This window comes from Globicephala melas, chromosome 16, assembly GCF_963455315.2.
Source record: "Globicephala melas chromosome 16, mGloMel1.2, whole genome shotgun sequence".
Classification (NCBI taxonomy): Eukaryota; Metazoa; Chordata; class Mammalia; order Artiodactyla; family Delphinidae; genus Globicephala; species Globicephala melas.
This window is the reverse complement of record NC_083329.1, coordinates 14,258,974-14,279,502: the sequence shown is the minus strand read 5'-3', so window position 1 is coordinate 14,279,502 and position 20,529 is coordinate 14,258,974. Positions and strand designations below refer to the sequence as shown.

General features: G+C 47.2%; 1 protein-coding gene across 5 annotated transcripts in view; it reads right to left on the bottom strand.

Annotated features, from left to right (window-relative positions):
- Window positions 1–14,935: 14,935 nt before the first annotated feature.
- GFRA1 (GDNF family receptor alpha 1) overlaps window positions 14,936–20,529 on the bottom strand; it is a 207,309-nt gene continuing 201,715 nt past the window's right edge. For all 5 annotated transcript variants that reach the window (XM_060286210.1, XM_060286209.1, XM_060286208.1 and 2 more), the window contains 2 exons: window positions 20,109–20,162; window positions 14,936–19,162 (listed from right to left, as the gene is read on the bottom strand). In XM_060286210.1, coding sequence (XP_060142193.1) covers window positions 19,007–19,162; window positions 20,109–20,162 — 210 coding nt within the window. In that variant the 3' untranslated portion in view covers window positions 14,936–19,006. The remainder of the gene's footprint in view (window positions 19,163–20,108; window positions 20,163–20,529) is intronic.

Below are 20,529 nucleotides of genomic sequence, written 5' to 3'. Positions count from 1 at the left end.
CCTCGTGATTGCAGGGCTGACTGGGAGCTGGGGCTTCTGCCCGGCATCGCGAGAGAGCATCCCAGGGAATCTTACTAGCCCAGGAAAAAATTAAAATTTGAAGTTTGGTTTCTACTGAGCCCATATAGCTTTCACGCCATTGTAAAGTCGAAAAGTCCCAAGTCAAACCATGGTCAGGTGGAGGCCATCGGGATATGGGTCACAGCTCTAGGAGTTGATCATTTGGGCTGGTCCGGACCGTATGGCTCTGGTCTTGGCTGGGCCCACCCATGCAGTGAGATGCCGGGCCGGCTGGGGCCTCGCTGGTCTAAGGGGGCCTCAGCTAGGATGACGGGGCTCTGCTCACACGGTGTCTCACCTGCCATCTGGCCAGCTGAGCTCACTCACAAGGCGGTGCCAGGGTTCTGGGACAGGGGAAGGGCTCAAGGCCTCTAGAAACCCGGGCTCAGGACTGGCCTCACTGGCAGATCACTCCCACTGTGCTCTGCTGGGCAAAGCAGGTCACAAGCCAGTCCCAATTCACGGGTGGAAAAATAGATGCCATTCCTTGAAGGAGGAGATGCAAAGGCAGTTGACAAAGGGCATAGGTACAGGGAGCCATGGGGCCATTCCTGAAATGAATCTATGCCACTAAACCCCATCCCTGTGTTGGCCCTACCCTTAACCTTCAAAGCTCAAAACGGATACAGCCCTTATAAATTTTGTCTGCCCCCAAAAGACAGAATTTTACACCCACTCTCTGGCTCAATCCACTTCAAGCTGCCACTAACTGTGCCAGGGCTCCTTGCTACACTGGACCTGGCCATCTGGGAGCGACAGGGTCCTGGAGTGGTGGAAAGCAAACCTAAATAGGTACCAGTTTAATATTAGTCTTTAAGAATATCTCTAAGTTGTCTTCAAAAGAAAAAAACAAACAAACAAAAAACACCCCAGGGGTAGGAATCTGAAAACACATTCTGGAATAGTAAAATTTCAGGCATAGTGTAGAACTCAAAAGCATGAGCTCTAGAGTCAGCGTGTCTGGATTCAGATGCCACGTTCACCACTGCTTAGCCACGAGCACGTTACTTCACCTCTCTGTGCCTCAGCTTCCACACGTGTAGGTAGTTACAAGAATAGTATCGAGCTCCTAGGGCTGTTTTAACGATTGCGTGAGTTAGTATTTGTAAATTGCTTCGGACAGTTTGGGGCACATAGCACATTCTCAAATGGGAGCTACGGTTAGGCATAGGGTAGGGGATTTCTTAGGGAAGGGCCATGGAAGGAGGGGCAGTTTTCCCAGGAATCCTCAAATCTGACCCTGATGCACTCACGTGGTAATTATTTCAGCTGCCCATGGTGAGAGACTCATCAATAAAGGCACAAACCTGCCCAATGGGACCTTCTCTCACAGGAGGATCAGAGGCCTCCTGAAAAGTACCCTACGTGGCCGGCCCCATCCTTCACGCCCGTGTGCTGAGATCAGGGGAAGGAAACTTCTGGACTCTCTGGCTGGTCATCTGCTGGCGGTTTGTCCCTGCAGACTGTGTGGTTTGTTCTGCTCTGGCCCAGCTGCCACCTCACTCACTTGCCCCCAGGATCCAGATGGAGGTTAGGCAGGTTCTTTCCTTAAGTCCCTGAAGGTGGTGAAGATTCTGAAGAACTAAGTGTGCAGCCCTGGGGCTTTATTTAGCCCTCCACCACCAGCCCGCTCTGCTCTGGCTACAGTGACCATCCCTCTGTGTCATGAGCACACCAAGGCCCGGCTTTGGGTCTCGGCACAAGTTGTCCTCCCTGCCTGGGATGCCCTTCCTCCAGAACTTCTTGTCACTCAGGTCTCGGCTCAAATGTCACCTCCTCAGGGAAGTCATCCAAGCCAAAGTAGTCCTCCAGTTTCCCCAGCACTGCTCCCTGTTTTAAGATTCTACATAGCACTTACCATAATCTTATTTCTCTTTTTTTTGTTGCTTGTTTATTCATGTATCTGTTTGTTTGCATCTCCACCACTTTTCCCACTCTGCCATTGGAATGTCAGTATCGAGATGACAGGGACATTTTCTCATTCACTACTGTATTCCTGGTGCCTAGTTCGATTAGCATAGTAGGTGCTTAATAAATACCTTTTGGGTGGGTAGATGGATAGAAGGATGGATGGATGGATAATCCAGAGTATTTGTTAGCAGGGCAAGGCATCCTGTTTTCCTGTTTTTGAAACCAGGATGAGGATTACTTAGTCTCTCTGTGTCTCAGCTTCCACACCTGTAAATTGGAATGGGGTGAAGTCAGATCAAATTATGCATATAAAATACTCAGCTCTGTGGTTGGCACATTACAAATAAGTGTTCAGGAAATCTTAGATGATGATATATTTGTTATTTACATACACATCGTACCTTTCTTATTCAATTGTAAACTTAACCCAGAAAATGTGTAAGCGAGTGCGTATTATGGGGCCTGACACATAAGTGTTTGCTCAGTGAGAATATTGACTCCCTATATAGTTTTATAGAATTGTGGCTTTGGGCTTCTAGATCATTATTTCCTAAAGTGTGGGTCAGAGACCATCTGTATCAGAATAAACCTGAGTGTATGCAGATACCTAGACCTTATTTCAGACTTACTGGGGGGCAGAGCCCAGGAATATGCATTTCAACATAATCATCTAGGGATTCTTAAGCGCCCTTCAGAGAACTGCTGTTGTGGGTGTTGAAGGCTTGCCTCTGGTTCTATCTTAGGCTCACCAGACCTCTGTCAGCTTTGAGACATTAATTCTTTGATCCCAATTCCATCAGTCCATGTGTATCAACATTTAATTTTATTTCAGAATCCTCCTCCTGTCCCATACTGTCATATAATCAGCCCCATGCCAGAAATATTGACTTCAACACAAGAAATTCTCTTTTTTTATAAACTTATTTATTTATTTATTTATTTTTTTTGGCGTGTTGAGTCTCCGTTTCTGCGCGAGGGCTTTTTCTAGTTGCGGCGAGCGGGGGCCACTCTTCATCGCGGTGCGCGGGCCTCTCACTATCGTGGCCTCTCCTGTTGCAGAGCACAGGCTCCAGACGCGCAGGCTCAGTAGTTGTGGCTCATGGGCCTAGTTGCTCCGCGGCATGTGGGAACTTCCCAGACTAGGGCTCGAACCCGTATCCCCTGCATTGGCAGGCAGATTCTCAACCACTGCACCACCAGGGAAGCCCAACACAAGAAATTCTTGCAAAGTTATTTCTCCTCCGGCTTAAGTCAAGATACCATTTTGGGGGGATTGGGTCTTTTTGAGTGGCTAGGTCCCGCTGTTTAGCAGTTCACTAATAACAGCAGAAGGCTCTTCATTTCTCTTTCATTTACCTCTATGGTAAAGACTTATTTTGGTTTCATGGAGGCAACTAATTAATTACTTAATGTTCTTTTTCATTTTTACCAACATTAGGCCAAATTGACATCGTGGAACAAGCCATCCATACAATATGTGTCATAATTACTGCTTTGCAATTTCACAGCAGCAAAAATTTATTAAAACTTCACGACTCATTAATAGTAAGCCATCATAATTGCTTAATAGAAAAGGAAACTGTGCTAATGATGACGGCTTTGATTAACATATTTGACCTTAAGTCATGAAGTCAAGTGAAATTAATATCGCTGAGTGTTGAACGTAAGGTTTTTTACAGTGTGCATCATTTCAATCATCATAAAAGGCAAATAAACTAGTTTTCAGTTTGACTAGATTTGAAACTCTTTTAACTCTTCACCAGAGATTAAGGGAACATCAATGAACTCTTATATAATGTCGATTAAGTGACAGGAAATGAGTAGATGCAAAAGTGGCTCTTTTCTGTCAAGTCCTGGAGCAATGCCATCCAACTGGCTGGGTAAACGTGCAGACACATCACTAGGGTAGGACCCTGTCTCAGAAGAATCTAGCGTATGGTAGGAAAGGACTCAGATGTCCTTTGAAGACTTCACCCTCTCTTAGCAAGATAAATGGAGGGGGTATATGAGGCATTGTAACCCAGAAGACTCTAAATCCCATTAATAAGAACCAGCTGTCCTGTTGGATGTCATAGACTCTGTTGTGAGTTCCAAATGTAGATCTGATGGAATGGCCTCTCTGGTGTGAACCAGGCTCTCTCCTGCCTCTGTGAAGTCTGCATGCTTCAGGCCAGGACAGAGGGAAGAAAGAAAAGAACCTAAACACCCAGGAGGAGAGGGATTATATTTCTTTGTTTCCCAAAGATAGTGTCCACCACATGGCAGGCTTTCAGAATTTGGTAAGGGTAGGAAGGAAGGAGCCTGGGGGAAACTCAGTTCATACATCCTTTCAAGACCAAGTCTACATGGGCTCAGATCCCCCCTATATGCCTAGCCTGGGTCCCAGTGTCACCTTCATTTCTGACTGTCAGTGTCATCACTAATTTTTGTTGTCATTATCTTTATGGCAGGAGCCATTGTCAACACGGGAACTTGACAGCAACCCCCTGAGGTAGGTTCTATTATTTATCCCACTTGACAGCTGGGGAAACCAAGGCTCAGAGAGGTCAAGAACTTTAGTTCTAGAGTTTATACTCTCCAGCACCCATTCGTGATACAAGAGGAGCCTATCCTCACTTTTGGGGGGTGTTTAAAGCCTTGCTGGGGAGGGGAGGTTCATGTACACAGAACTAAGAGACAATGCAAGGTCACACGTGAGCACAGGAGTGAATGAGGTGGGCTGTGAGAGCTGTGGGCGCCCCAAAGGTGGAGAACTCCTTGTAAATTGGAGTGACTTGGAAGGCTTCCCGGGGCAGCGGCGGGATGGGTAAGAGGCAGCAGTAGGTGCAGGTGGGAGGTGGAGGGATAGAAGGCAGTGAGGGGGGCTCTGCTTAATCAGGACAGCAGGGGAGAAAATTGAGAGGTAGCTGGAGCCAGTGGCTGGTTACAGTGGAGTTTCGGAGAAACTGTCCAGGCTGGACAGGGAACCTCTGGAGGCTCAAGGCAAGTGAGATCCCTCCCCTGCGGGGGGAGGGGGGAGGCAGCAGGAACAGAACAGCAGGGTGGACAAAGGGAAGGCAAAGCCAGGCTGACCAATCAGGTATGGAGGCCGGCGGGGAAGGAGATGGACGGCCATCACCGAGAGTGCTGGGCTTTGAGGCCAGTCACCACACATAACAGGAGAAGTTTGGATGCCTTTCTCCCCACCCTCTGGGAACCTGTGACTCCCTCACATGTCCTCTGCAAAGGGGCCACCATTCACCCCACTGCTTAAGCCCAACCTGGGAGCTATGCTTGTTCACCTTTCACTACAGGTATCGAGTCCTATCACTCCTACCTCCCAATCCCTTCCACTCCTCTTACCCACTGAACGTGCCCCACCCTCTCTTGCACAGGCCCTGTACCAGCCCTGACTGTTCTCTCTGTCCCTTTGCTGGCCGCGTGGGTATGCGGAGCCCTCCTGCCTACAGCGCTGTGCCCTCTCCCGGTGCATGGGTCTCTACCCCTCTCCAGCCTCCCCATCTCTCCACAGTCCCTCCACGCCAGCCTCCAGCCTCCCTGGACTGACTTTTCTTTCTTGAATGAATGCACCACATTCATCTCCACCTCCCGACCTTGACACCGCTGTTCCCCTGCCTGGAGCACTCCTTCCACACTTCTGGTGCCTTCTTAACATTTAGGCTTTATATCTGAGGACACCTCCTCAAAGAGCCATCCTCTGGGGCTTCCCTGGTGGCGCAGTGGTTGAGAGTCCACCTGCCGATGCAGGGGACACGGGTTCGTGCCCCGGTCCGGGAGGATCCCACATGCCGCAGAGAGGCTGGGCCCGTGAGCCATGGCCGCTGAGCCTGCACGTCCAGAGCTCCGCAACAGGAGAGGCCTCAGCAGTGAGAGGTCCGCGTACCGAAAAAAAAAAAAAAAAAAAGAGCCATCCTCTGGTCACCCAGGTTAAAGCCACGCCCCAGTCCCTTTCATCATCATACCCTATTTATTTCAAAGTAATAACCACTTCCCATGTATTTAGTGCTTTACTGCGTGCCCATACCATAGGCACCTTGCCTGAATTAGCTCACATAATCCTCAGACCCACCCTGTGACATACGTGCCATTATCATCCTCATTTTACAGATGAGTAGACCGAGAGCACTGACCCGCTCACACTTTATTTGTTCACCATCATAAATTCTCCTCCCACGACTGTGTAAGCCCAATGAGAAGAAAGGCATGTCCTCTCCCATCCCCCACCCCATCCCCTCTGCCGAGAAGGATGCTTGGCACAGAGTAAGTGCTGACCTATGTTAGGAAACCCAGTGGGTCAGAGGAGGTGGAGGGAGGAGGACTCCTTTGTGGGCAGGCTGGCTGAGGAGGGGGCTGGCTCTTCCCAGGGAGGTGGGAAATACTGGAAGTGAGTGGGGATGTAGGGAAGACAGCCCTGGGTCATCACTCCAGGTGGCAACTGAAGCCTGGCAATGAAGGAGCTCTCCAAAGAAGGCAGGGCAGCAAGAAAGAGCAGAGGAACGGAGACCGAGCCTTCCCGGGCAGGGGAGCCACTTGTGAAGATACACAGGCAATTTGGAGTCAGAACTCATGAAAATGTCACCATTTCATTCATTGCCTAAAAGACATTCTGTTTCGTGGTCAGTAAATCCCAAATTAAGACAAAAAATCCAAACACATACATTGATTTTTCACATGACAAGAGGATCACCAGTTTAAAACCTCAGGTTTCCTTAAAGACCTGATCCCTCTGTGGCTTTGCAAAATGATGTGATTTGCGGGAAGCCACTTCTGGAGCCAGGCGGTTGCAGGATAACACCTGGGTTATAAGGCAGACCCTCGAGCTGAGCTGCTGGGGTTTGAATTCTGGGGTCTCCTGGACCTAGGGCACTTTGCCAAGTTACCTAACCCCTAAGTTGATTTCCTCATCGGCAAAACTGGGACAGCAGCACCTGTCTCAGTGCTGCTGCAAAGATCCAAAGGGATGGTCATCATTACCTAGAAGAGTAAGTACTCAGTGAATGAAGGATGCTGGGAAATACAGGTCTTCTACTGGAGATGTGCAAAGGCAAGGGACAAACGGACCAAACTAGAAATGGAGTCGATATGGGGGGTGGTGCTTGGGTAGTGGGGCGCTGTGGCAGACCTGGCGGTCCCGGTTGGCACCTGAGCAATCTGGCCTTTGGGGGTTTTGTGTGAGCGCTGAGTTCTGAGGGTGAGACCATGCTGAACGCAGGGGGTCCCTGCAGGGCAGGGCAAGGCCAGCTCATCAGTACCTAGAGGTAACTGGGTCCACCAGAGGGCAGCACAGGCACTGCCCTCGTCACCCCCCCCCCCAAAAAAGACACACCTTGGTCTTGGTGTGCAACCTTGAGGCATTTTATTGAGGTTGCCACCATCCCCAGCAGGGAAGCCACCATCCTCTGCCTCTGCTGCATTTGTTGGTCCCTCACAGCTGAGGCTTCTGAACCAGTGAACAGCACAGAGCAAGGCCGCCCAGCAGACAGGCGCGAAGGATCTGGATCTGGCTATCCCTAGATTACAGAAGGCGTTATTCAAAGAACACTTAATACCCTCTAAAAACTGCCTTGAAAAACTCAGTGGAATTAAAAAAAAAAAATACACTCTAGATGCACTCGGCAAAAGCTGAGAGTCCATTAAAATAGTTTGCAATTTCCCAGTGAGCGGGAAGATGCCGGCAAAGAGACAGGAAGCTAAGGAGAAGGTCACACGGTGGGGGGATGAGTGAGAGCTGCCGAGCTGCAGGGGCTCCTCTGCCACTCACCCGATAAGGGCCTTTCTGGGCCTCCATTTCCACATCCATAAAATGGGGGTGATCAACTAGTTCCCCACCCGCCAGTGGGAGAATGGAAGGAGAACGTGTGTGAAGGAGCTTGGCAAACTGTAAAGCCCTTGCAGGTTAAGGAGATATTGTCTGAATACCCTAAGGATCTTCCAGGGACAGAAATGTTTTGGAAGAATGAAAACAAAGGGGCTTTGCATCACAGTGTGGTCGCTTTCCTGTTCTGATACTGGTACCCACAGACAGAGGGAGAGGGTCAGGATTTATCCTCAATGGACTGGAAGGGAAGCAAACATAGATGAGGAACATGCATTGCAGGAAACACCCTTTTCTTTCTGCCTGTTGTCCATTTTCTTCTCAATTTGGTAACATTTTCTTTCTGAAGATCCTTTCCCGGAGTTTGGAATGAAATCCTGGCAAACCAAGGAATAAAACCCACTTTCCATCACCGATCTTGGTCTGGCCACTTCAAAAGTAGTTGCCCCGGTCCTGAGATAAGATGAGAGCAACAGTTTGACAGAAGTTCTCCAGGTGAGGGCTGCCAACGCGATGTGCTCTCTTCCCCTACATCTTCCAGCTGTCGGGCAGAAGTGGGAGAGGTCAGCATTTAGGGCAAGATGGGTACGAAGGCCTAAATGGTTTTCCTGAGCCAACCCCCCTGCCAGGGGTCTGCTTCCTGCCCTCACCACGTCCCTAGTGGCAAGAGTTCCGGTTCTCTGGGGCCACCATCATTGTACTGAAGACAGAGGAGGCCCAGAAGTGACAGCTGCCAGGGCGGGGGGAGGTTCTGAGGAGGGTGACGGGACACCCCTCCGAGTTGGAGCTGAGTCAAGTGCTTCCAAAGTTGCACAGTAACAGGCCAGCCATGTTTTTCTGGGCACAGTCTGTGGGTAAATTAGATCTTTAAAGCAGTTAGGCAGGCTTTTGTCACTTGGTGTTAACTGTGTATGTTGCAACGACTTTAATTGGTTTCATGTCTAGAGTGAGGGACTGAGATGGAAGTGGGACTCTCAGGGGAGCGGTCCTGGCACTCAGATGGCTTGTCACATTTCTTTTTTAATCTGCTGTTCTTTTCCTTAAGGCAAGGGAGGTAATGTAATTATCTTTTGAAGACAAACGCACGCTGCAATATGTCAGCTTGGGCTGCTCTCATAACACAGCCCCAAGTGTGGGTAGAGGGAAATGAAGTGGGGATGCGGGTGGGTCTGTGAGCTTTCCAACTCAGAAGCCAGGAGAGTTTTCCCCATAAGGCTGCAGGGCAGAGTTTGAATGGGCACTGGCATCAAAAAACTGAATTCCAGTCCCGCTCTGCCGCCCTTAGCTGTATGACTTTGCACTTGCCTTCTCTTGCCTCAGTTGCTTTCATTGCAAAATTAGATTAATTCTACCTGGGAGTTGTGAGGGCTGAATGAGATCATGTACGCAGAGCCCATCCATCCTGGTGTGGGGGGCATGTGGTGAGCACCCCGTACTACCAGCTCTTACGGTCATGAGTGTTCTGAGGCACAATCCACAGGGTGGGCTAACCGTTGACACACCTGCCACCAAAGGGGCTGACCCAGTCTCCCCTTGGGCTGTGTGGGCCCTGCGTAGAGAGGACTCATCCTGTGTCACCAGCCACAGAGTAAGCAATTATTTAAAAATCCTCCTATGCACACAGTGTACACAGAGCCCGTGAGGTGCTTCTTCCCCAAATTGCAGCAATTCATCTCTGAAGAGGTTCTGCGGGGCAGACAGTTACTCTGCGGGGCTTTGCTGGACTCAGTAGGAACCTTTAGTCCTGAGCGTGCACTGAGCCACGGCCGCATCTGCCTCTTTCTTCCAAAGAGCAGGGGCCAAACCCTGAGCTGGGTTCCAGCCATTGCACAGTTCAGCTTACTTTATTTTTTATTCTTTAAAATGATTGGTTAAAAAAAAAAGTTGCATAATATTCCCGTATCCAGATGCACCATGAGTTCTTTCACCAGTTCACTGTGGATGGACATTCAAGTCGTTTCAAGTGTTTTGCTATTGCAAACTATTCCGCCATGAAAATCCTTTTGCATGGATCTTGCCACACTGTGTAAGAATGCAGGGTAAATTCCTTACAGTGGAATTGTTGGCTCAAAAGGGATGAAGATTTAAAATTATGATACATATTGTCAAACAGTTTTCTAAAAAAGATTGCCCTTTTTTTTTTGCGGTACGCGGGCCTCTCACTGTTGTGGCCTCTCCCCTTGCGGAGCACAGGCTCTGGACGCGCAGGCTCAGCGGCCATGGCTCACGGGCCCAGCCGCTCCGCGGCATGTGGGATCTTCCTGGACCAGGGCACGAACCCGCGTTCCCTGCATCGGCAGGCGGACTCTCAACCACTGCGCCACCAGGGAAGCCCAAGATTGCCGTTTTTAATGTACCCGCCCAGGGTTTTCTCAGGCCAAGTGCTCACTTTATCTTTGAAAAATGGTGAATTCTTTGTCTACCGGCCTGGATGGGAGAACTCGTCACGAGGATAAAACCCATCAGTGCAGCCAGTGCTGCCAGTTTATGTGACTTTTATGGATACTCCTGCTCGTATCTTTCACATCATTGTGTTTTCGTTTATGCTTTATTTATATCATCACACACAAGCAGTCCTGTATCTGGTTTCTGCCAGTTTTTATTCACTTTCTTGGCATTCCTCTCAGGGTTTTATTAGTCATTTCTTGTTCCAGCTCCTAAAATTTCTATCACTTGCATGCTGAGATTTGGTTGTATTAGGGAGGCGATCAGAATACTGAGGACTGTGGGAGGAAATTCCAGGTCCCCAGAGTACTACTCCCTCCCCCTTTCTGTTTGATGGTTCAGGGGACATCAGAGTCCTTCCCTTCCTGGGGCCAGCCCACTGCTGCTGGCAGGAGACGTTCACTTCCCTGCGACTAAGCTTAGAGATTTCTGCTCAGCAACCCAGAGCCGGGTAAGATGTTGGGATCTAGGGTTTTGCTATACCTTTGAAATACCAAGCCCAGTTCCAAAGGCTCACAAACTTTGGATCCAAGCTGTGGAGTTTGGCGGAAGTCATCCTAAACTTGGTCAATTGAAAGCAGCTCAGAAAGCAAGGGAGTAGGAAAACCCAGTTGAATGAAAAAGAACAAAAGTGTTCTACAGAATCTCAAGTGAAACACAGGCTTCTGTCCTCCAAAACAGCAAGGTCTTCTTGGGGTTGCGATTTTCAGACTGAAGCAAACGACAATGGTGAAGTTAATTACTGCGATTTGGGTTTTAATAATTCGCCTTAAAAATCCTGGAGGTGATAAGGTGCCAGAAATGATAACTTCCCCAGGGAAGTGGGGGAGTCATATTTTGGGCAACCATGATCATGATGCTAATTCTAAAAGAGAAAATCTGGCCTCATGTGATATAAAGTGATTCTTCCTTGCCAGCCACTGAGCTGGATGCTGGAAGTAAGAAAATGGCTCACTCTGTCTTTACTTTTTATCAAAACACTTACTATTTCTAAGTTTATACAAATAACTCAATACACATATGATAGTAACGAGAGGACCCACCCACTCTATCCTCTCAATATAAAACTGCATGTTGAAGACATGAGATAGCTATCAGCCGTGGCCCTACACTAGAACCTAGTTCCTTTTGGTATTGCACATACAAGCTCTTAGGCTGGGTCTAAAACCGTGGCCTCAACAAGGCGGGCCTTGTTGCTGCCTCCCCCTCCTAGGGATTTGACATTGTCTTTGGCAGAGGGGAGAAGTTGCCACTGGCATCTAGTGGGTAGAGACCAGGGACCCACAGGACCAGACACCCCTCAATGTCTCGACACTGGGGATTTCTAGTATTTGGAGATTTCAATATCACTTTCCAGTGAATTGAGATAAAAGAAGAAGACACAATAATCATTTTTTTAAGAAAGAAAACAATGTTTATTAGGATATTCTGGGGTGAGGGAGACGGCTGAAGGGACTACGTACATACATTCTGCAATGCTTAGGCAATATGCTAACAGAAAATTTAAACATCGCAAAACTACTTCCAAAGTCCAAAGAACAAAACGTGTACTTCTGCGTGGAGATGGTCTTCCGTGGGTGACGGGAATAAAGCACGTTGCAAAACAGCTGTGTGAGGAAGCCGCGAGGGAAGGACCCCAGGAGAACATCCAGGTTCCTCGGGAAGCAGGTACACGAGATGGTGAAATAAACGCGTTATCTTCTACATGTGGAAAACTCAGGCAACACACAATATAAAATGGCGACCGGAAAGAAAGCTGCTCACCCGTATCCTCTCCTAACTGGGGGCTTCAGCGGGGCTCCCTCCACCCCTCACCCCAGCTCTGGCGAGGCTGAGGGTCTGAACCCCTCTCCCGGGACAGAATTCTAAAATGATCCTAAACACCAGAATCCTTCTTCTCTTCCACCTGTATTGTGAACTTGCATGAAACAGAACGAACGCAACTGAGACGTACCCTCGGGTTAAGAGTGAGAATGCAACACCGTCCAAAAGATACAGCAAAACAATCCCACTTCCTACAGCTCACACAGCTTCTCAGCAGGAGCTGGATTAAACAAGAGAAAATAATTTCAATATCAAGGGAAAAGGCACAGAGGATGAGAAAACTCTTTAAAGCAAACTCTGGTAAAAAGCGTTTCCCCACCTCCTTTGGGGGAGAGAAGGGAGAAAAAGAAAAGACAGATAATTAGGAGAACTATAAGGCCCTGCATTTCAGGTTTCTGAAATCATTTCTTCAACCCTCTGAGGACAATCTGCTATTTCTGAATCCAGAAAAGCGCATCAGAAGTGTCTGATTACTGGGAGACCACACCAAATAAGGCAGGGCAATCTGTGATTTGGTTCTATGGCTTCCATTCTCCTTCCCCCCGCCCCGCCCCCATTTCAGAAATGCCTTCAGCTAAAGCTAAAAGATAGAAAAACCAAATTCCGGATCAAGCATGCTTTGCGTGCCAGGAAGGTAAAGCTGGATCATACAGCCCTGCAGCAGTTGCGACACAGAAAGAGAGAGGGAGCTTTATCGATAGAGCTTTAAGCGACACTGGTGTCAAGAAAGCCGAGTACCTTCCCCTGGACCTGCAGACGCCCGGCCGGCTGGCTGACAGACGACAGGCCTTTACCGACTCCTAACAGCCTGCGTTTCCTACACCCGGGCATCTACTGGGTGTTCCAATTCCTCATCCTACTTTACTCTGGTTCTAAGATCTGTGTTATGTTTGACGGACAGCTCTGGTGTCTCCCATTCCCACCAGCACCACGGCCGGTCCCTGACAGCTGGGACTTCCACTGGCCCACAGGCTTGGCCGTGCTCACGGCCCTCTGAGGATCAGAGGGGTGACCCCACTGGGCTCTCCATGGCAGCCTTGAGGGCACAGGCTGAGGGTGGGTGTATCTGCCTGCTTCACGATGGGTAGGCTGGGTGGGTTGTACGCATGTGGACTGGGACTTACCTCTTAGAGACTGAGTCTGAAAAACAGCGTCACGGACTATTTATAAAGAGAATTTAGATTCTCCAAAGGATATCAAAGTGAAGGATTCTGCCAATCTGGAAAGGACGGTTGTTACCCTAAGCCGCTGTCAAAGGGCCCTAGATTCTCAAGTTACTCGTGCGGGAGCTTCGGCTCCAAATGGAGCTTTGTTCAAGTACAGTAGATGTTCCCTAAGTGTGCTGAATTGTTAAGCACCTGAGTTCACTTCTCAGGATGCTGGCGGAGGCTGCATCCCTGGGGTTGGTCAGGACTGGCAGGGTGGTCCATCTTTCTTGCCAGCATCCTGCACTTGAGGCAGATTAAAACATCATCAGACTCACCGGCTAATTTCCCACAAAGTCTACCCCATTTGGGGTCCTGTCCTTCCTGGTGGACGCCGTGAGCCTGCTGGGACTGGCTGGTCAAGCTCAGCTCTTCTGGGGACAAATGCTAGTTTTCCACCTCTCGGCAGGGAATGCATCAGACAAAGCCGCTTTGATCCTAACACTTTTTTTCACCCTTTCTCCCAAGTCACCCTCAATAACCTCAGGAGGACACCTTCAGCACCGATGCATAACAGCTCAGTGCCGTAAGATGACGCAAATGGGCCAGTCCTTGCTACTGGATTTCAGAATGAAACCCTTCAATGTCCTAAAGTTTTTCATTCACCCAGAAGTGTTTAATTTCCTACTATGGGTCATGCTTTCTGCTAGGGAAGCTGTTAGGGTGAGCGGGAAGAGAGGTTCAAAAGAAGAAAGGGACTGATGGTCTCCGGCCAGTCTTTTGGCACGTCCTGCAAAACGAAAAGTGGGGATTGGTAAGACAGCCGGACCTGGGATGAAGAGAAGAAAATCAGAGAAAACCTTCTATTGATGCTGGTGCTGGGTTTGGCAGCTGCCCTTGAGCAAAAATAAATTCCCTGTGGCAGTGGAACAAGATGCTGCTATGGGCACCTGCCAGAGGCAGACCGCCGAAGTCGCAGCTGTGCTGGTCAAATGAGCCTGGGGACCTCAGGGGGCTGGGAGCTCGATGACTGTTACAGGCTGCGGTTCTCTGCAGGCAGTTTATTGAAACAGGGCTGGCGTGCCTTCCCCACCCCTCTGGGCTGGGTCTCAGAACAATCAGGAGTGCAGGTGGTGCATCCCGCTGAAAGACCCAGGCTGTCTCCGGCAGGGAGGAGAAGCTCGTCAGAGAGCTCTGGGAACTACAAAGGGATGCTTGGCGAGGAGGCAGGAGACAAGACAATCCCAGAGCTAAGAAGGGGGAGTTCAGGGGAGGGCTGGATGGATGAACTTTCTACTCTGGGATTAGCATCCTCTTCAGATCGCCTGGCTCCTTAGAGACTTCTCTGTCTTCAAAAAGCCAGGGTTACGTGCAGGATGGGCATCTGACAGAACAAGAATGAATTTGGGTAGGACTAAATTTAGAATGATTACGACGAAGAATTGATGGGAAGGGACTCCGTTAAATACTTGGGCAACAAGAAACAAGGGTGGGGACCGGGGTTATCAATAATCGATATGCGAGAGAAGGGAATCCGCCAATGTCTTAAGATAATGACCCTTGGGAAATGAAAGTGTCCCACTGAATACATCTCAGGATGGAGGCGGTGGCAAAACCCACAGATTTAAGGCCTCTGCAGTGAGAATATATTTCAGAGGTACAGTCGTCTTGAAGAATTCTAGACGACAGAATTCAAATAAATGGTCACTTGAGAATAAAAGCTGTGTCAAAGTCAAGAGGTATCAGATCTACACACGAGATGCTTATCTCAGGGATGAGCGAAAAACGTAGCTTGTAAGGATATCTAACCAAATTCCCAGCTGCTTTGCTGTTTTAGAATTTCTGAAAAGAACTCCTTCCTCTGCCCTCCAGATATTAGCTCTGGCATACTTCTTACAAAGGCGCTGGTGTCTAATTCAAGGAACTCTGGGTGTTTTGTTGGGACAGGTTTTCTGTTTGGACCAGACTGCATGCTCCATTCACCAAGGGCACGTGGTCTCTTGCGGTACCTTGATTTTGCTTCATCTCTTCAAACTCCCCGAACTCAGTGCAGACAGGCACTTTGGCCAACATCATGTTCAGGCCATTGGTAACTGACTCTTGTGTGTTGTCATTGCTTTTCGGTCTTTCTTGAAACGATGGGTCTGACATGGTCTCATTTGTTTTATCAAAGAGCAGAAGCAAGAAAGATCGCGGGGGTATGAATCCAAGAGCTCAAGAACAGCTTGAAAGAGAATGAGAAAATGTGCATTCATTTAAGCAGGTCATTTTCTGGCCCGCAGTTTATTGACTCAAATAAGTCGTGCATGCCTGACGACATGAATGAAAACTTATTTTCCAAAAGACAGCTCCTCCGAGGCCACTGTTTTGTAAATAATAACAACAGAAATACATTTTTGCTGGATTCTAAGAACAGAATTTGCTAATTATATAAACTCTCACTGCTCTTACATGTCTTTTCCCAAGCACTTAACACTGATTTAGAAATGCTTCCTCTCTCCCACTTTCCTAGCTCAGCAGATGGAGTGTTTGGGAGTGTCTGATTCAGAGTACAAAGAGGCAGGTGGGAAATGGGGATGCAGCTGGAGACAACCCATCCTCGGAGCATGTGCAAGATAGAAACAATCTTAACATAGACTAGATCAAAGGCCACAGCGGCTCTGGAGGAGCCCTGTCCTATATTTGTTTTCCTTGAAGAAGTAGCTTCTAAAACATTTTTTACTACAGAATAAAGAATCGTTTAAAAAAAATTTTTTTTAATGGAAAACCACACTCCTTTCACACTTTGCATACAGTTTGCTATACTTAATGAAAAATAATCTATGTCATTCTCAACTTACACTTTTTTTTACTAGAGGCTTGAAAAAAACCAGATATGGAAAAATATATTTAGGTGGCATTCTGAATTCCCCCTCTTTACTGTGCCCTTCTTCCTTCGTGTACTCTATTTAAAAAGATACTCAAACACCTCTTGCTCAAATACATTCAACATCAAGGGGACTGAAAATGTGCTTCTAATCGGTTTGGCAATCTTGCCTTTTTTTTCTCTGAAATGAGTAGAGCATAGCCAGACTTGAGTTGGGAGCCACGGTCTCCATGGATGTAAGTTACTGTTTTTGTTTGCCAAAATCAACTACAATGAGAGGCCTTCTCCAACAGGCCCAAACCTCAGCAGACAGCCCTTGTATTTTGGTGACACTTTCCATGCAGGGCCTGCAGGACCGGAAGTAGTGAACCATTTTTTGCTTTTAGCACTGCCAGAGGAAGCTGGATAGGTAAAAGGTTTTGCCTGCTCCAGTACTGGGGCAAATGATGGTGTTTCTGGGGCACCGTGTTAAACTGAGATCACCCCGAATGGCAGAAACACTTGCTTGGCATGATTTTATAAGAATCTCTCTAACAAGTTGTCATGGAACATCCTTCCCTCTGTTTACTTAAGCAGTAATTTATTTTCAAATTGACGATTTGGTCACTCTCCTATGCTTCTATCTCTGAAGAAAAATGAGATCTGTGTTGGTGAAAAGATGAGGCTTTTCACAATTTAATTTATGTGCTGCACATCCATGGTTCTTCACTGAAAGCCACTCTTGTTAGCTCTGATAACTCCTATTTCCTCTTTGGTCATCTGAAGCTAATTAGAGCTGCTGTTTATTACAGAAGTAATCAATAGCTTTCTACAGTAGATTACATAGAATCAGACCTCTATGCAATTAGTCCAATGTAGATACATAGAGATACCTTAATTAAAACAAAATATGCTCTGTAAGAGATATGCTTTCACAGATGACTGGAATTCCAAGTATTTCGACATGTTTAATGTGTTTATTCAAAGGAAGAGTCTTTAGGAAACCTTTCACTAATTGAATTTGTTTGATGAGTTCCCCTTGAAAACATTTTGAAGTGAAAAAACTCGGTACTTAGTATATACATTTATGTTTATTAACATTTGGATATAAATGTACTTCAAACACCAATAGAGCTAAAAGGCTATGCCTTCATCTTGGGTTTAATAGATTTCCCACCCTAGTAATCTGATTAATTCTTACAAGGCAAACATCCGTGGGCAAAGGGAATCAGGACGAAATGTGCACTGTGGGTCTCCCCCCTCCACCCCTCTATTGATATGGGAAGAAAGCGAACGCTTCCAATACTCTATTGGGTGGAATCTCCTCGCCTCTATTCAGTTTCAAAGAAACATGGCTACTAGCACTCGATCCTTGTAGATTTCGAATCTCACCATTTCAACCAGACTTCAAAAGTGCACTTTTGAGTCTATTCGTTTAAGGAAAAGAACGATAGAAGAGGACGTGCAACAACAAGCCAAATGCCTTATATCCAGAGTCCTGTTCTGTTCTGTGTCTCTGTGCCAATCAACTCAGCTCCACAGACCTTATTCGTGACCCTCTGGATCCACAAACCTTTTTTCTTTTTTGCAGAATCAGTCACAGTCTGTCATGGAGGACACAGAACACGGTGCAAGCAGACTCCCCACGACCTTCAGACCCAACTGCTCTACGCAGCGGCCAAGCCGTGACAGATGGGAGTCAAGACAATCCTTAGGAAAAGAACTGAGTACCCTGGCATGGATCTGCTTCCGAAGAAAGGGCATCAAGTCCCAACCCCCGTCCCAGTCAAGTAACATGAACACCAAGGTACTGGTCTGTGTCAACTGGCAAGGGTGCCCCTGGACAATGTAGAACATTTACGAGTGGCTGCTGGTTTCCTCACAGGTATGCACGCTTGCGTTTCAGGAAATGATAAAAGACAACGCTTGGCTGCTCTGTGTCCTCCTGCCTGTCCACAATCACGTGATGCAGAGCCCGCTTTTGAAGAGCTGTCTTTGTGAACATCGGAGTTAACGCTACTTATGAGAGGAAAACAAGCTCCGTGTATTTTGTATTAAACCACCAGTAAAAAAAATGAAGACAATGTCATTGCTTTCAAAATACAGAAAGCCAGTAGTTGAAATCATTTAGTAGTAAAATTTTTTTCTACATATGACCTCATACGTGTAAAGAGTGTTGGAATGATGCTTCAGCTGTATTTGACTCTTGTTAGTTTAAGGGCTTCTCACTCAGGTAAGGCTTAGGAAAATGTCTCAGTGGTCAAGGTTCTGTGAAGTCTCATGCCCACTCTCACTCTGTATTCTGACTAGAAGACAGACACTACACTGGGATGTGACAGGTATTTTTTGTTTTTGTAGGAGAGTGCAGAACTGTTTACAGCGCATAAACTTAGCACGGAAAATACTAGTACATATAGAAAAGTGAACATTGGTACAAGCCTGTTTGCACAAAGTCCATCAAGATTGTCTTGATGAGGATCTTCACTTTGTGACCAAAAAAACCTGGCATCCGTGTACCGCTGCAGTCATGTCATCAGAAATAAAACCTATTACATGAGATATGGAAGATTCTTTAGAAATACTAACTCCTTCTCTAGCTAGTGAAGGCCAGAGTTAAATTGTTAAAATCACCATCCTCATCGTCCTCTTGAAAAACATGGCCCCAGTTTGCTTTACAGCCAAATCAACAAACTGTCCCCTTACAATACAGCATGCCCCAAAGCCTTCTGAGTTTGGAATGTAGCACTGTATCGGGGATCCCATATAAGCCCTAAGGATCACAAGAAGCTTTCTTAGAAAAAAAAAAAGAAAAAAGAAAGAAAAAAGTTCCAGTTGGATGAAACTGTTTTAGCAGTGTCTCAACTGAGTTCCTAAAACTGGAATTTCAGATATACAAGAGGACAGGAAACAGATAACTTGGTTTTTGTCTTTTTACATGTCCATATTGTTTTTTAAATGCAGCTACGATGTGTCAGCCAAAGATAAAGATAATAGGGTGGACAGGGCAGTTACCACCAGGACCAGCAGTGGGCTCAGACTGCAGCTTGGAGAGGCAGCCATTGATTTTGTGGTTATGTGGCTGGAAGCCCCAGCAAGACCATCCTTTTCGTAATCACGCTGTAAGAAAGAATGTTTTCATTATCACCCACTGCACGTGTTCGTTCTATCAAGGCATATTTTAACCGCACTCTTTCTCTCTCACTGCTCACCAAGCTGACCCGAGATTTTACCCCCACTCCCAAGGTCCCCCAGCAACTGTGCAACATGGAACCATTCTCCTTCTGGGTACCAGTGACCGAGGAGGGATGCCTGCTGTCTCTCTCCATCATGAAGGAGGGCAGGAAGAATCATCTTGGGAAACTTGCCCAAGCAAGTATGAGTTCATGCAGAGATGGGTCACAAATCACATTGGAGACTGGCAGAGAAGGCAGTAGCCTTTCCCTCCATTGGCTGGTTCAACCATGGACTTCATAGATGAAGGATCTCGCCCTGCTTTTCAGAGAGTCCCAACCAAAGCCCAGGCTCCCAAATTCCCAGTCAGCACAGCTGTCCTTCCCCAGGATTGATTCCTTCATCCCCATCCCTAGCACCTGCTCAATCCCATAATGCCACATCCCGCCACAATGAGCTATGATTGTGACAGAATCAACCACCCTCTCACTTGTAGATTGGGGAGTGTAATGCGGCCCGCCTTGGCTACTTCTGGGCTGCTGTGGAGGTCAAAGGACATCTGGTAAGGAGCGAGAGTCGTTATGTATCTTCTCTGTGCCAGATGAATACATATGACTGTGACCACAGAGATTATCATGGTACTGGGACAATGGTATTTGTGCTGGTCCAGTTCTGAGATTAGGATCCTGGGGTCCACACTTGGTTCTCACTTTGGGCACTAGGATCTGAAGACTGCACCTGGCTCAAACGGCAGAGGGACATTGAGGGTGACTTAGATTTTTTCTGGACCTGAAACCTTGTTGTCTTTGAGCCCTTCACATCATATCCTGTTCCAGGGTCCCAAAGGCTCTGTTTCTATAAATGCAGGGAGACTCAGAAAGAAACAACTTACATCAGAAAGACAGAGGTGTGGACTTCCCGACATATTGGATTTCAGCTTCTGTGCCTGGAAAGAGACAAAAACGCACACACACAAAATCACTCATACATACTATGGAAGAGTAATTACTGATGATTAACTGTCTAGGACCGTGCCATTTACAGAAATATGTGAGCCACACTGTGAGCCCATATATAACTTAAATTTTTCTCCTAACCACGTAAGTGATAACAGGTGAAGAAAATTTTAATCACATTTTCTTTAACTCAGTATATTACCATTTCAACATGTAATCAATATAAAAGATGATTAATGAGATACTTTACATTCTTTTATTTTCATACTAAATCTTCCAAATTTGGTGTGTTTGACATAGTACATCTCAGTTTGTACCCACCTCATTTCAAAGTCACTGCACAGGTTACAAAAGAAA